Here is a 13034-nt window from a genome sequence, read left to right on the forward strand (position 1 = left end):
GCGGGCTGGGGGCGGGCGCGTCACTGGCCGGGGGCGGGCCAGTGACGTCACGGAGCTGGTTCGCCCTCATTGGGCGATCCGCTCACGTGACCGGCCTGTCGCGCCGGCAAGCGGGGGAATTTTAAAATCCCCTAAGACCTGCGCTTCCGCACGCTTGCGGAAGCGCAGGTGAGCCCCTACTAAAGCCGCTCTAATTGCGGCTGTAGGGGCTCAGTGCTGAGCGGGAGCGTGCAGGCAACATGGCCGAGGCCTAAGGAGAGACCAACGGAGTAAAAAAAAAAAACAGATTAATAAAAATAGCTTACAGCATTAACAAATAAAGATACCACTTTTGAGCACATTCATAATGTACGTCTCAAACAGGTCCCCAAACCTGCCTTTCCCCATTATCACCAAGCATACGGTGCTTGGACTGCAACCAGGGATTCTGGGTAATGACAAGCAAACGAGCACAGTGTGTCACTTTTTGCTTCTAATCCATTTTAACATGGATCTCTGTAAGCTTCTGCATTCCGCATTACACAGCTATTTCAACACAGTCTGGGTTAAAGAAGTGCATAGCCAGTAAACCCCCTCACAGACAGCTGTTTCGACCTTTTGGGTCTCATACGAGTGAAGGGTTTTTGTCATTTTTTTTACTCACCATAACTTTCTTTGTGTCCACAATTAGCAAAGTAACAAATGCCTAATACTCAATCTACATTGATTTTCTTAATATGCAAAAGGAAAAAATATGTTCTCACTAGTATACTGTTGCAATCCTACAGCCCACCGTTCATATTTATACTGTTTAACAAAATATTAATGAATAGTTTGCACCTTCAGAAATCAAGATTACAACTAAATGGACATTGGGGGAAATTAACCAAGCACCCCTAATGTAAGATATAATTTTTGCAATAATCCGTGATAACGAAACAGAATTAGGTCAATATTGTATTAAATGTTCCCAAAATCCACAAACCAAGAAACCCTTGCAGACCAATTATAACAGGTATGGATACACTCGCTGCACAAATGTCAGGCCTAGTGGAGAATGTCATCAAACCACTAGTCGCAAACACCAACGGCTTCATACTAGATACCACAGATTTTCTTAATAACGTTAACATCAAACAACTACCATCCAACAACACTACTAGTTACCATGGATGTAGAACCCCTGAACAGGAACATACCCCGCAAGGATAGCACTGAGGTCTGCTTCCAATTCCTTACAACATCTCCCTAGTCAGAAATACAGTGCTGAAGTGAAACCAGCCAAAAACTTCAAACCAGGGTGAATCTAGGCAGACACACAATAATACATCATAAAGCAAGAAGATACTACTCCAGTGGGACATCACTTCTCAGTCAGATCATTCCATAAATTATTTAAAAATCCAAATCCACAAAGGCATGTTGAAATGCACTCAAGAATAGAAAACATTTAAACTCAAATTTATAATGTGTTGACACTAAAACAAGAGCACTTAATGCGGATATGGGGTTTCTTACACACTATCAAATAAAAATATCACTTATGCGCACATTCACATGTCTCAGACAGGTCTGGAACCCAGCATTTCACCATTATCTCTTAGCATACCGTTTGCTGTATGCTATACGGTGGAGGGTTTTGTCACATTTTTACCCACCATAATTTTTAATATTTTGCAATGTTTCTCCCTGCTGCTCTGTTCATTTTAAATTTCAAACCCTTCTGCCCCCCCTACATCCCCACACCCCTTCACTCTGCTAATGGATATACAGTTCTTCATGCTCAACATGTTTCACTAACCCTGTCATCTATTTACTGCCCTGTCTGTTTATTTACCATCCCTTGCCATGACTCCTACACATCTTAGGTGTTATGATTGTTATCTGGAATTTTACATCTGTTAAACTCCTGGAATATTTTGTAAATCAGTATTGCTAGATCTGAAAACGCTCGAAAGCTTGCCTTACTATTCTGTATCAATTTGTAATCCAAATAAAAAATGTATCACTTAAAACTGAAGTACTAATTTACTCTGCACTATCGCAACTGGGCTAACATGGCTATTTCTACTTAATTCATGAGTACCAGGAAAAGTCAGCACTCTCTGTGTCAGCGTCTATTGCCACTGATTATAATCCGACAGTCACTTCCTAGTGACATAGATTTAGTGACATCAGTAGCAGCCGCCTCGAGACACAGCTGGTGCTTTTGCCGGTACACAACTGGACCTGTGCAGGAGCCTCCCCGGCCACTATTGTTTCACACTTGTGCTAGTTCCAAAGAGGAGCCATCCGGACCAACAGACGTTTGCTCCACGGAGCGTGGACATCAAGACGCAACCAGGATATAGCAGCACCGGGACACCGAGAGGAACACTGACGACATCCCTTTCTGGCAGTGGACGCCGTGATGCCTGTTGGATGAGGAGACCCGTCTAGCGCCGTTGTGGTAACATGTGCATATATATGTATTGCTTATATTGACCTACAGTAATCGATACTCACCACTTTTTCACATGTGTCCATTATAATTGAATTTACTATACTATGAGAGTTGTGCGCTGTTTTGTTTTTCTCTACACATACAACCAAGCCTTCTGTGTATTTAATATTGCCTTCAACGAAGTAAAGTTGACATTATTGACTCTTGCCTTTTTAAGATGTTCCCTAACCTGCAAGTAAAGCTGGTTATTATATCAGTGAAGTGGCTGAAGATTTCGCTTTAGGCCTCGGTCCCGCTGCGCTCGGTGGCGCGGGCGGCCACACGCGAGTTCCCCACCAGCAGGGGAATCCTGCGGAGCCGGTCCCGGTCCCCCCTGGCTGCACAGCTTACTACACGCTGTGGCGCTTCAGCCGCTATGGGATACAAGAGAATGGTGTTCCCTAGCGTTGACGCGTCACGTGGTGTGGCTGTGAGCCAATGGGGAGGGGAGGCTTCGGGAGGAGGAGAGGCTTCGGGAGCGGGGAGGAGTGTGGGGGGAAAGCAGCGTGAGTGCCTATCTGTGTGTGTGTATGTGTGTGTCTGAGTGCCTGTGTGTGTGTGTATGTGTGTCTGAGTGCCTGCCTCTGTCTGTGTGTGTGTGTGTGTGTGTGCCTGCCTCTGTCAGTGTGTGTGTGTGTGTGTTGCTTTACTTACCCGAGCCGTGGAGGGAGGGGGGGGAAGAGTAGCGGGTCCCTCCGCTCAAGCCACGCCCCCCCTCCCGCTCAAACCTCCCACTCCCGACCACCTCCCGCTCCGGCTCCCGCTCCCTACAGACCTCATATCGCGGTCTGTGTCTGTCAGCGCCCCGCCTGTCTGCAGTGCGGGCGCGCTGACTCTGGGAGCGGGGCCTTAGCCTTACTCTTTGAACCGTAGCATCCAAAAAAATATCAAAATACAGCATTCTTTTTGGCCCTTTCAGTCGCTGTTCTACTAATTGGATGTCTACATCTGTTCTTCAACATCAATTTAAGTATTTCAGACATACAGTACTGTACATTTTAAATGTGAACAAGTCATTCTATAACCTTAAAGCAAAACAAGGTCTTTAAAACTTCCTATTGCTCTAAACATCTTGCAAAAGCAAATTTTTGAGATGCAAAAAAAAAACAAAAAAGAGAATACTCTGGTTTTGAAAGTATGTAGCCCAAAATATGAGTATAGTGTTAATGTAGATAACATAAAGGTAACCTGACTTGAAATTAAGCAACTCTACAACCTTTACCAAATGCGTAACCGCTAGAGGCACTTGTAAAATCACAACCTTATATATTTCAGGCCTCTTCAGAGAAAGAGTTTTCTCCCAATGGATGTCGTACACAAACACAATGACATTTACCATTTTACATCATTACATTATTGCTACAGAATATTAAGCAACTTACCCTTTCGATTCACGTGTCCTTTTGGCAACATGTTGTACGAGAGTGTCATATCCGGATCCTTCTCCCTGACTCTGAGCAAAAGTACATTTCTCGGTTTCATCCTCTATTACAGATCCCACAAAGCTTTTAATGTAATGCCTGAGGTACTTCACAAGTTCATAGCTGAAACAAAATGACCACAAATATCACAACCTGTTCTTTAGGAGTGAAGCATTTACTGTTAATCGAACAATACCATCTTAAATGAACTGTTGCAACTGGTAAACAGGACTTTAGATCATTATATTACATTCCGTGCATGCTGCGGAGATGGTCAGTGTGGAAAAATTGTTTTTTCTGAAGCTACTGTAGGAGAGTCATATTGATTCCTTTAACTTTTGGGCTTCCACTGACATCTGCTGGAGCTTTTATAGAGTGATAATGTGAAGTATACGGTAGGAGTTGCTTACTTTCAGTGAAGTAACAAGCCTGACGACCGTCACCTCACAATGCTGGTATTTCCATAAACTATGATAGTGCCAAACAGCATTCCTGTGCGATAGTGTCCCTAAAAGGCACTATTACAGCATAATGATTAACCCTTAATATCTCTTTTAGGCCACATGCAGGCGGAGTGTTTGCTCGCACAACAATTAAATTGTTGTGTCCAAGCTTTGCTTGTGCATGTGCGCGTGCAGAGGCGTGATGCTTGGCGAGACCAATACTTTTGTCTTTGATGCGTATGCCCTAGTCACGTGCGCTGTTCAGCAATTGAGGGCAAACCGCTCACCTGACATCACGGGCACACCCCCCAGCACGCGCACAACTAGCTGGACAGGAATCGCCCAGCGCCTGGCGTCACGGCGCTCGAGCGCGCTCCCAGGCTGGCCGCGGCCTTAGAAAGCAGCAGTAGGTAGCCTATATGGGCCCTTCACGGAAGAGGTGCATTTAAACGTCCCACGCAGATAATGGGAAGAATCACATAAATTACATGTTTTAAAAGGAGCAATCTGAGCAATATCCTACATGTGTGTTTTTTAAATAAATAATTTCTGTAGTATTAGATAATACTTTCAATTTTTATTTTTATTTTAAAAGTTATCCTAATGCCATTTTTAATGAGTTGTAATATACTGGTCATTCTTTGATTTCTATAGCAGGTTTTAACACAGCTACCCAGCAGTGCGAGATCTTTGTAACACTTTCCTGTTTGGGATAATTTGTTGCCAAAATTCCCAATATGAGCTGCAAACTGTAAGAATATGTAATGTTACCGTAGTAATATAAGAATACATTGTAGCTGCTGAGTTACACTGACTGAAGGATTGATTTGAAACTGAAAGACAGCCATTTAGTGAACCATGGGAAGCAGGATTTTGCCGGTTGATTACGGGAGAACGAATCGATCAGCAGCTTAGGTCATTAGTTTTCAATAAGGTAATCAAAGCCTGCATATATTAAAACAAGAAAATAAATAAATATATATATATTTTTAATTATTATTTATTTATTTATTTTAAGCTGCTTTGATTGCCTGTTTAAGCATTGCACTTTTTTTTTTTACATTAATAAAAAATAAGTTTGATTATTTTTTAAATGCACCAAGTATACCGATGTAGCCACATGGTTGGTCGCGTTGCCCTCACGAAATCTACTATTGGCACGTTTTTTTAATAGTGTGTGCTCCTGGATTGACAGTAAGGAGACTAATAGCCCATAGGGATTAACACAGCGGGGGTCCCTGCTTCTGAATGTAACTCCTGCTGTGTGAATCTTACCAGACTTAACTTAAGTGCATTTCTCCAAATTGTATTCAAACTAATTTTTGAATGTTTTACAGATTCCTTAATTTTTTTTAAAGGACCTTACACAAAACGTGACAGGACAGATTTTCAGGCTATTAGACATACTGTAAAAGAGTGAGCAAACACAAGCTGTAGATATATTTTATTTACTACAGTATCAATTGGATTCTTGGTAGGGTAATTTAGTAGTGACTGGTGTGATGCAGCTTGCATAGCTCAAAGCAGCAGTCCAAGCTGCCATTTTTTTATTTAAAATCTTTTCCCTTTAATATGTCCATCAATATAATCCACACAATGATAAGTAATTAGCCAAGATGCCAATAGATACATTCTCCGGTGATCGAGGGGCGAAGGCTCAGCTTGGGGGTTCACTAAATGGCCGTCAGTGCAGCAGAAGAGGACCAAAGATGCAAAGTTCTGTGGGGAAGATCATGTGACCAGGCAGTCACGAGATACAATTGCTGCACTGCTATAAAGAGGGCAGGGCTCAAAAAGGGCAGGAGCCTGTGTCAAGGATTGGACTTCGGCTGAAGTGGATCCCATCGGCGGGAACAGCAGGGAGCGATGTAGGGGTCACAAGCAGAGATCAGAGGCAGGCGGCAGACAGCGAAGTCAGGTAACAAGCAGGGGTCCGAGGCAGGCGGCAGGTAGCGAAGTCAGGTAACAAGCAGAGGTCGGCAACGAGGAGACTGGAACAGGATGATAGCAATAGCTAGCACAGCAGTAAACACAGGAACCTTGCAGGAACCAAGGAACCAGTATAAACAGGCAAGGGAGGAACAGGAAAGGGAGGTTTATATATGCAGGCTGAGAGGTGGAGCACAGGTGCAGAGGTGTCAGGTATCAGAGTCTGGAATGTTCCTTAGTTTAGCAGCAGTAATCCCGGTGGACAAGTATAGGTACTGCAGGTTAGAACAAGACATTGAGAGTGGCAGCAGTCCCGGTGGCCAAGCATGGGTACAGCAGGCTAGAGAATATGACAGCCTGTTTCAGAAGAGGAAGGGGATGTGACTCTGTAAATGGTTGCTATAGCAACAAAAATGCTTGTTACATTATAATACATTAAAAATGTCAGTTTTTTTTTTGTTTTTTTTTAACGCTACAAGTATTTTCTCAGAACTGATTTATTTATTTTTTAAAAACCACACGTGTAGGATATTGCTTGGTCTGCAGCTTTAAATAATGCTGCATATTCACCCACTTACATAAAAGTTGTAAAATATAATTATAAGCTTGTTTCTTGTAATGGTAAAAAAAAATATGAAACGTATATATATATATATATATATATATATATATATATATATATATATATATATATATATATATATATCAAATGAATGAACTTGTGAACTCTCTGCGTAACAATGTTACATACGCAAAGTCATACATCTGCAAATGAATGGTTAAAATCCCTTTTCTTACATTAGTAACTGAAAAGCGAATAAGAGTTTATCAAGCACATGAAGGGGTAGTCTGGAAAGTCATCCTACTGTGAGAAAAGAATGTCTCTTGGAAAACATGGTGTAGAAACTAAAATGTGTAAACACAGAAGCCAACGTATTTCTCCCAACCCATATGATCTGGAAGATATTAAGGCCTAGATTCATAAAGCCATAATACACTGTATCACACACTGATCCGGCGCTAGCGGCCATTCCAGTCAAGGTCAGTTACTGAAAGATCGAGGTGTGATACACCGTATCGCGGCTTGATGAATCCCAGCCTTAGAGCGTTACACTTTATACTGCGGTATTACTGACCAAAATATTCTCGCACAGAAACTGCCACTGAAGTTTCCATGCAATCGTACCCCATCTGGCACTGTCACCGTTTAATGGATACCTCCCTTAAAAGGCATGCAAAGGATTGGATTGTCTATTTTATTCCCCACGAAATATGTGTATTCTTTTTGTTGTGTATGTTACATACGCAAAGTCATACATCTGCAAATGAGTGGTTAAAATCCCTTTTCTTACATTAGTAACTGAAAAGCGAATAAGAGTTTATCAAGCACATGAAGGGGTAGTCTGGAAAGTCATCCTACTGTGAGAAAAGAATGTCTCTTGGAAAACATGGTGTAGAAACTAAAATGTGTAAACACAGAAGCCAACGTATTTCTCCCAACCCATATGATCTGGAAGATATTAAGGCCTAGATTCATAAAGCCATAATACACTGTATCACACACTGATCCGGCGCTAGCGGCCATTCCAGTCAAGGTCAGTTACTGAAAGATCGAGGTGTGATACACCGTATTGCAGCTTGATGAATCCCAGCCTTAGAGGGTTACACTTTATACTGCGGTATTACTGACCAAAATATTCTCGCACAGAAACTGCCACTGAAGTTTCCATGCAATCGTACCCCATCAGGCACTGTCACCGTTTAATGGATACCTCCCTTAGAAGGCATGCAAAGGATTGGATTGTCTATTTTATTCCCCACGAAATATGTGTATTCTTTGTGTTGTGTATGTCGTAAAGAAAAAAAGTGTGTGTGGGGAGGGGGGGGGAGAAACCCAACATTTACTTTTTGGTAGTTCATTTACAGGGTATAATGAGTCTCAGGACCAAAAATCAACGAGGAATGATTTATCCTGAGCGGGACAAGGTTTAAGGCACCAGAGACTTTCAAAATAATATCGTACATGCATTAGGTTTTAGCATTGCATTCTATTTCTGCTCCGATGCATAAACAGGCACAGTGTGATGTGTTTCGGAGCTCAAGATATGAAAATTATCAGAATGTAGCTTCTACAAAGCTGCATTACATTAAAAACAAAAATCTATTCAACCATACAGAACGTACAAAAAACACACAAAGCCATAAATCAGATCATTGTACAGTACAGCATGTGCCTTCCTACGTAGTGACAGGCAGGCGAAAAGATATCGCCTCAGCAGAACCCCAACACATTCTGAGATATAACAAGATAATGGTATGAAAGCAGCAGTTTGTATGTCATCTCGCCCTAATGTCCGAAACACCACAAAGGGTTTTTTAACAAAAAGATAGCAAAAGTGCAAGCAAAAGAACATCATGCAAGAAATGAATGCATGAAAGAAGAGGACAACCAGATAAAACAAGTTACTTGTGGAAATGTTCATCAGTCTCCTCCAGGTGAAGAAGAATTTCCTCAGCACATTCTACTGATGGTGCACTGGCCATTCGTTCCTTCACGCTCTGCAGTAACTGTCTGACCATGGACTGCAGCAAAGCCTCATCGTCCGCCGAAAAATTAGACATCTTTTATAGAGAACCACTCCACAGAGACCCAGCAAAGTCTACAGTTGTGAACAGATGTATTGGATATACCTAAAACAAACATTTTGGACAGAGTTATAGAAAATCATATACGACATATACTGTAGTATAACAATGTATTCTAATATAGCAATACTTCAATAATGGTGACACAGCACATCAACATTTTTACAAATGTTTTTAGGTGTTATTTAGGTACCGCTATACTCCATTGGATTTTTTGTCTCTGTACCCAGTCAGCACTGTTTGCAGAGACTGAGTGCATGCAATTCGGGGTCTTCCCTGTCATGCGACAGGACCTCTTTTTTTCCTCTATCTACCCTCCCCTAGTGCACCTACCCTGTACTATCCATCTATAATTCTAGGTTGAGCGGGTATTACTCTCTTGCTGTCCCTCCTTACCAACTGTAACAATGTATGTTAATTTTTTGATATTTTATTGTTTTCGTCCTCTAACCCTATTGTACTGCGCTACAGAATATGTTGGCACATTAAAAAGAAACAATAATAACCTACCAATATTAATCATTATTTAAATGCCGATAGGACAAGTAAAAAAACATTGTTGTGCAGTATGTTGAAATCTCAATGGCAATTATATCTGTAGCCTTTATGCAGCTCTAAGATAACATATCTATGCATACAGGATCTACAGTACATGGCTAAAAAATGATTGGTTAACCTTGAAAGGGTTGCAGCCTTAGAATGCCTTGGTCAAAGGGTTTACTAATGACCCTTACTTAGGAAAAGAACAGATAGTATTTAACTTAATTTGTCATGTTGGATGTACAGTAGCATTGTGGCTTTTTGTCGCATATTTTAGATCACTACCCAGTAGCACTCTGGATGGATAGATGGATGGATGGATGAGTAGATGAGTAGATGGATAGTAGTTAGATAGCAGTTAGTTAAATAGCTAGTTAGATAGTAGATAAACAGTTGGATAGGTAGTTAAATATATAATAGATAGATATTCGTATATAGATAGTAGTTATATAGATGTAGTGGGTTTGGGTTTTGAGCTTGCAGGGACTGTGTGTTTTAAAATGTAGGTTGGAAACAACAATTGGGCGGTTTGTGACCCCTTCTCCTTGGTTTTAAGCTCACCCACTTAGATACAGCCCCCTTCAATCACCTCCTTGGGACCCACTGCAACAGCCTGGTTGGTGATTAATTGTACGGGGTGGGCCCCACAACCCCCCACTTCTGTACAAATCCTGCCAGTCACCAGTGTGCGTCAGTACCTGCAATTGTTCAGCATGTCCCTGAGCTGGAGTCCTGGTGTAAAAGACAAAAGTGCAGACAAACACAACCCTCATCGTGTAGACCAGCGGTGCGCAAATTGGGGGGTGCAAGATTGTTTAGGGGGGGGCGCAGGAAGCAGCGGCGATTTTGCCAGGAGCAGAGGGGAAAAAAGCCGCCTGCAGCTGCAATTTTTCTTTTGGCCATTAGGTGGCGCTGTGCTACACAGCAGCATCTCCTTGCTTCCTGCATCAGCGTGTGTGACATGGGGAGAGGGGGTGAGTGAGACTGGCACATATGGGGGGAGTGAGACTGGCACATATGGGGGAGTGAGACTGGCACATATGGGGGAGTGAGACTGGCACATATGGGGGAGTGAGGACCTGGCACATATGGGGGAGTGAGACTGGCACATATGGGGGAGTGAGACTGGCACATATGGGGGAGTGAGACTGGCACATATGGGGGAGTGAGACTGGCACATATGGGGGAGTGAGACTGGCACATATGGGGGAGTGAGACTGGCACATATGGGGGAGTGAGAGACTGGGACATATGGGGGAGTGAGACTGGGACATATGGGGGAGTGAGACTGGCACATATGGGGGGGGGTGAGACTGGGGACATATGGGGGGTGAGACTGGGACATATGGGGGGGGGGAGACTGGGATATATTGGGGGGTGAGACTGGGAACATATGGGGGGGGTGAGACTGGGACATATGGGGGGGGTGAGACTGGGACATATGGGGGGGGGGTGAGACTGGGACATATGGGGGAGTGAGACTGGCACATATGGGGGAGTGAGACTGGCACATATCGGGGGAGTGAGACTGGGACATATGGGGGGGGTGAGACTGGGACATATGGGGGGTGAGACTGGGACATATGGGGGGTGAGACTGGGACATATGGGGGGGGTGAGACTGGGACATATGGGGGGGTGAGACTGGGACATATGGGGGGGTGAGACTGGGACATATGGGGGGGTGAGACTGGGACATATGGGGGGGGTGACACTGGGACATATGGGGGGTGAGACTGGGACATATGGGGGGGGGAGTGTGAGACTGGGAGAGATATGGGGGGGAGTGTGAGACTGGGAGATATGGGGGGGGGAGTGTGAGACTGGGACATATGGGGGGGGAGTGTGAGACTGGGACATATGGGGGAGTGAGACTGGACATTGGGGATGTGAGACTGGGACAATGGGGGGAGTGTGAGGACTGGGACATATGGGGGGGGAGTGTGAGACTGGGGACATATGGGGGGGGGAGTGTGAGACTGGGACATATGGGGGGGAGTGTGAGACTGGGACATATGGGGGGGAGTGTGAGACTGGGACATATGGGGGGAGTGACGACTTGGGGGGTGTGAGACTGGGACACTATGGGGGGGGGAGTTGTGAGACTGGGACACATGGGGGGGGGGGGGAGTGTGAGACTGGGACATATGGGGGGGGGGAGTGTGAGACTGGGACATATGGGGGGGAGTGTGAGACTGGAGACATATGGGGGGGGTGAGACTGGGACATATGGGGGGGGGAGTGTGGAGACTGGGAATATGGGGGGGGAGTGTGAGACTTTGTACATGTGGGGGGGGGAGTGTGTGAGACTGGGACATATGGGGGGGAGTGTGAGACTGGAGACATATGGGGGGGAGTGTGAGACTGGGACATATGGGGGGGAGTGTGAGACTGGGACATATGGGGGGGGAGTGTGAGACTGCGACATATGGGGGGGGGAGTGTGAGACTGGGACATATGGGGGGGGAGTGTGAGACTGGGACATATGGGGGGGGGAGTGTGAGACTGGGACATATGGGGGGGGAGTGTGAGACTGGGACATATGGGGGGGGTGAGACTGGGACATATGGGGGGGAGTGTGAGACTGGGACATATGGGGGGGTGAGACTGGGACATATGGGGGGGGGAGTGTGAGACTGGGGACATATGGGGGGGGAGTGTGAGACTGGGACATATGGGGGGAGTGTGAGACTGGGACATATGGGGGGGGGAGTGTGAGACTGGGACATATGGGGGGGGGGAGTGTGAGACTGGGACATATGGGGTGGGAGTGCGAGACTGGGACATGGGGAGGGGTGTGAGTGACATGAGGTGGGTGAGAGTGTGAGATGGGGAGGGGAGTGAGTGTGAGATGGGGAGGGGAGTGAGTGACATGGGGAGGGGGGGGTGAAAGAGCTACATGGGGATGAGACAGACACTGGTGGGAGGGAGGGAGGGAGACATTGGCAGGAGGGAGAGAGACACACAATGGCTGGAGGGAGAGTGTGAGAGAGACACCGGGTGGAGGGAGAAACAATAGCTGGAGGGAGAGTGCAAGAGAGACACTGGGGGGAGGGAGAGACAATGGCTGGAGGGAGAGTGAGAGACAATGGGGGGAGGGAGAGAGAGACACTAGGGGGAGGGAGAAAGAGAGAGAGAGACACACAGGGGGAGGGAAAGAGAGTGGGGGGAGACACACAGGGGGAGGGAAAGAGAGTGGGGGAGGCACTGAGGGGAGGGATAGAGAGGGACTGGAGGGGGAGTGAGAAATACAGGGAGAGACTGGGAGAGGAGTGTGAGACTGGAAGAGGAAGAGAGGTCCTGAGAGATTCTAATGTGGCGGGAAGAAAGAGATTAATAATACAGCAGAAATGGGGACGCTATTAGACAAATATCATAATATTTATTTTTAAGTGATGTAATTTGTGTTATAAATACTTTTTTTGTAGACGCGTGGCAGGGGGGCGTTACAAAGCTGGTTCACCCTCAATGGCTGAACCAGCTCACGTGCGCTGACGTCATGTGATTTTGATTACATCAGGCAAGGGGGGGGCGAGAAATTTCATGGATGAAAAGGGGGGCTCGGCATAAAAAGTTTGCTCACCCCTGGGTGTAA

General features: G+C 45.2%; 1 protein-coding gene across 3 annotated transcripts in view; it reads right to left on the reverse strand.

Moving 5' to 3' along the window:
* Positions 1–13034, reverse strand: part of TBC1D32 (TBC1 domain family member 32) — a 335208-nt gene that overhangs the window by 317088 nt on the left and 5086 nt on the right. For all 3 annotated transcript variants that reach the window (XM_075597756.1, XM_075597753.1, XM_075597754.1), the window contains exons 2-3: positions 8722–8945; positions 3844–4005 (exon numbers count right to left, since the gene is read on the reverse strand). In XM_075597756.1, coding sequence (XP_075453871.1) covers positions 3844–4005; positions 8722–8876 — 317 coding nt within the window. In that variant the 5' untranslated portion in view covers positions 8877–8945. The remainder of the gene's footprint in view (positions 1–3843; positions 4006–8721; positions 8946–13034) is intronic.

This window comes from Ascaphus truei, chromosome 4, assembly GCF_040206685.1.
Source record: "Ascaphus truei isolate aAscTru1 chromosome 4, aAscTru1.hap1, whole genome shotgun sequence".
NCBI lineage: Eukaryota > Metazoa > Chordata > Amphibia > Anura > Ascaphidae > Ascaphus > Ascaphus truei.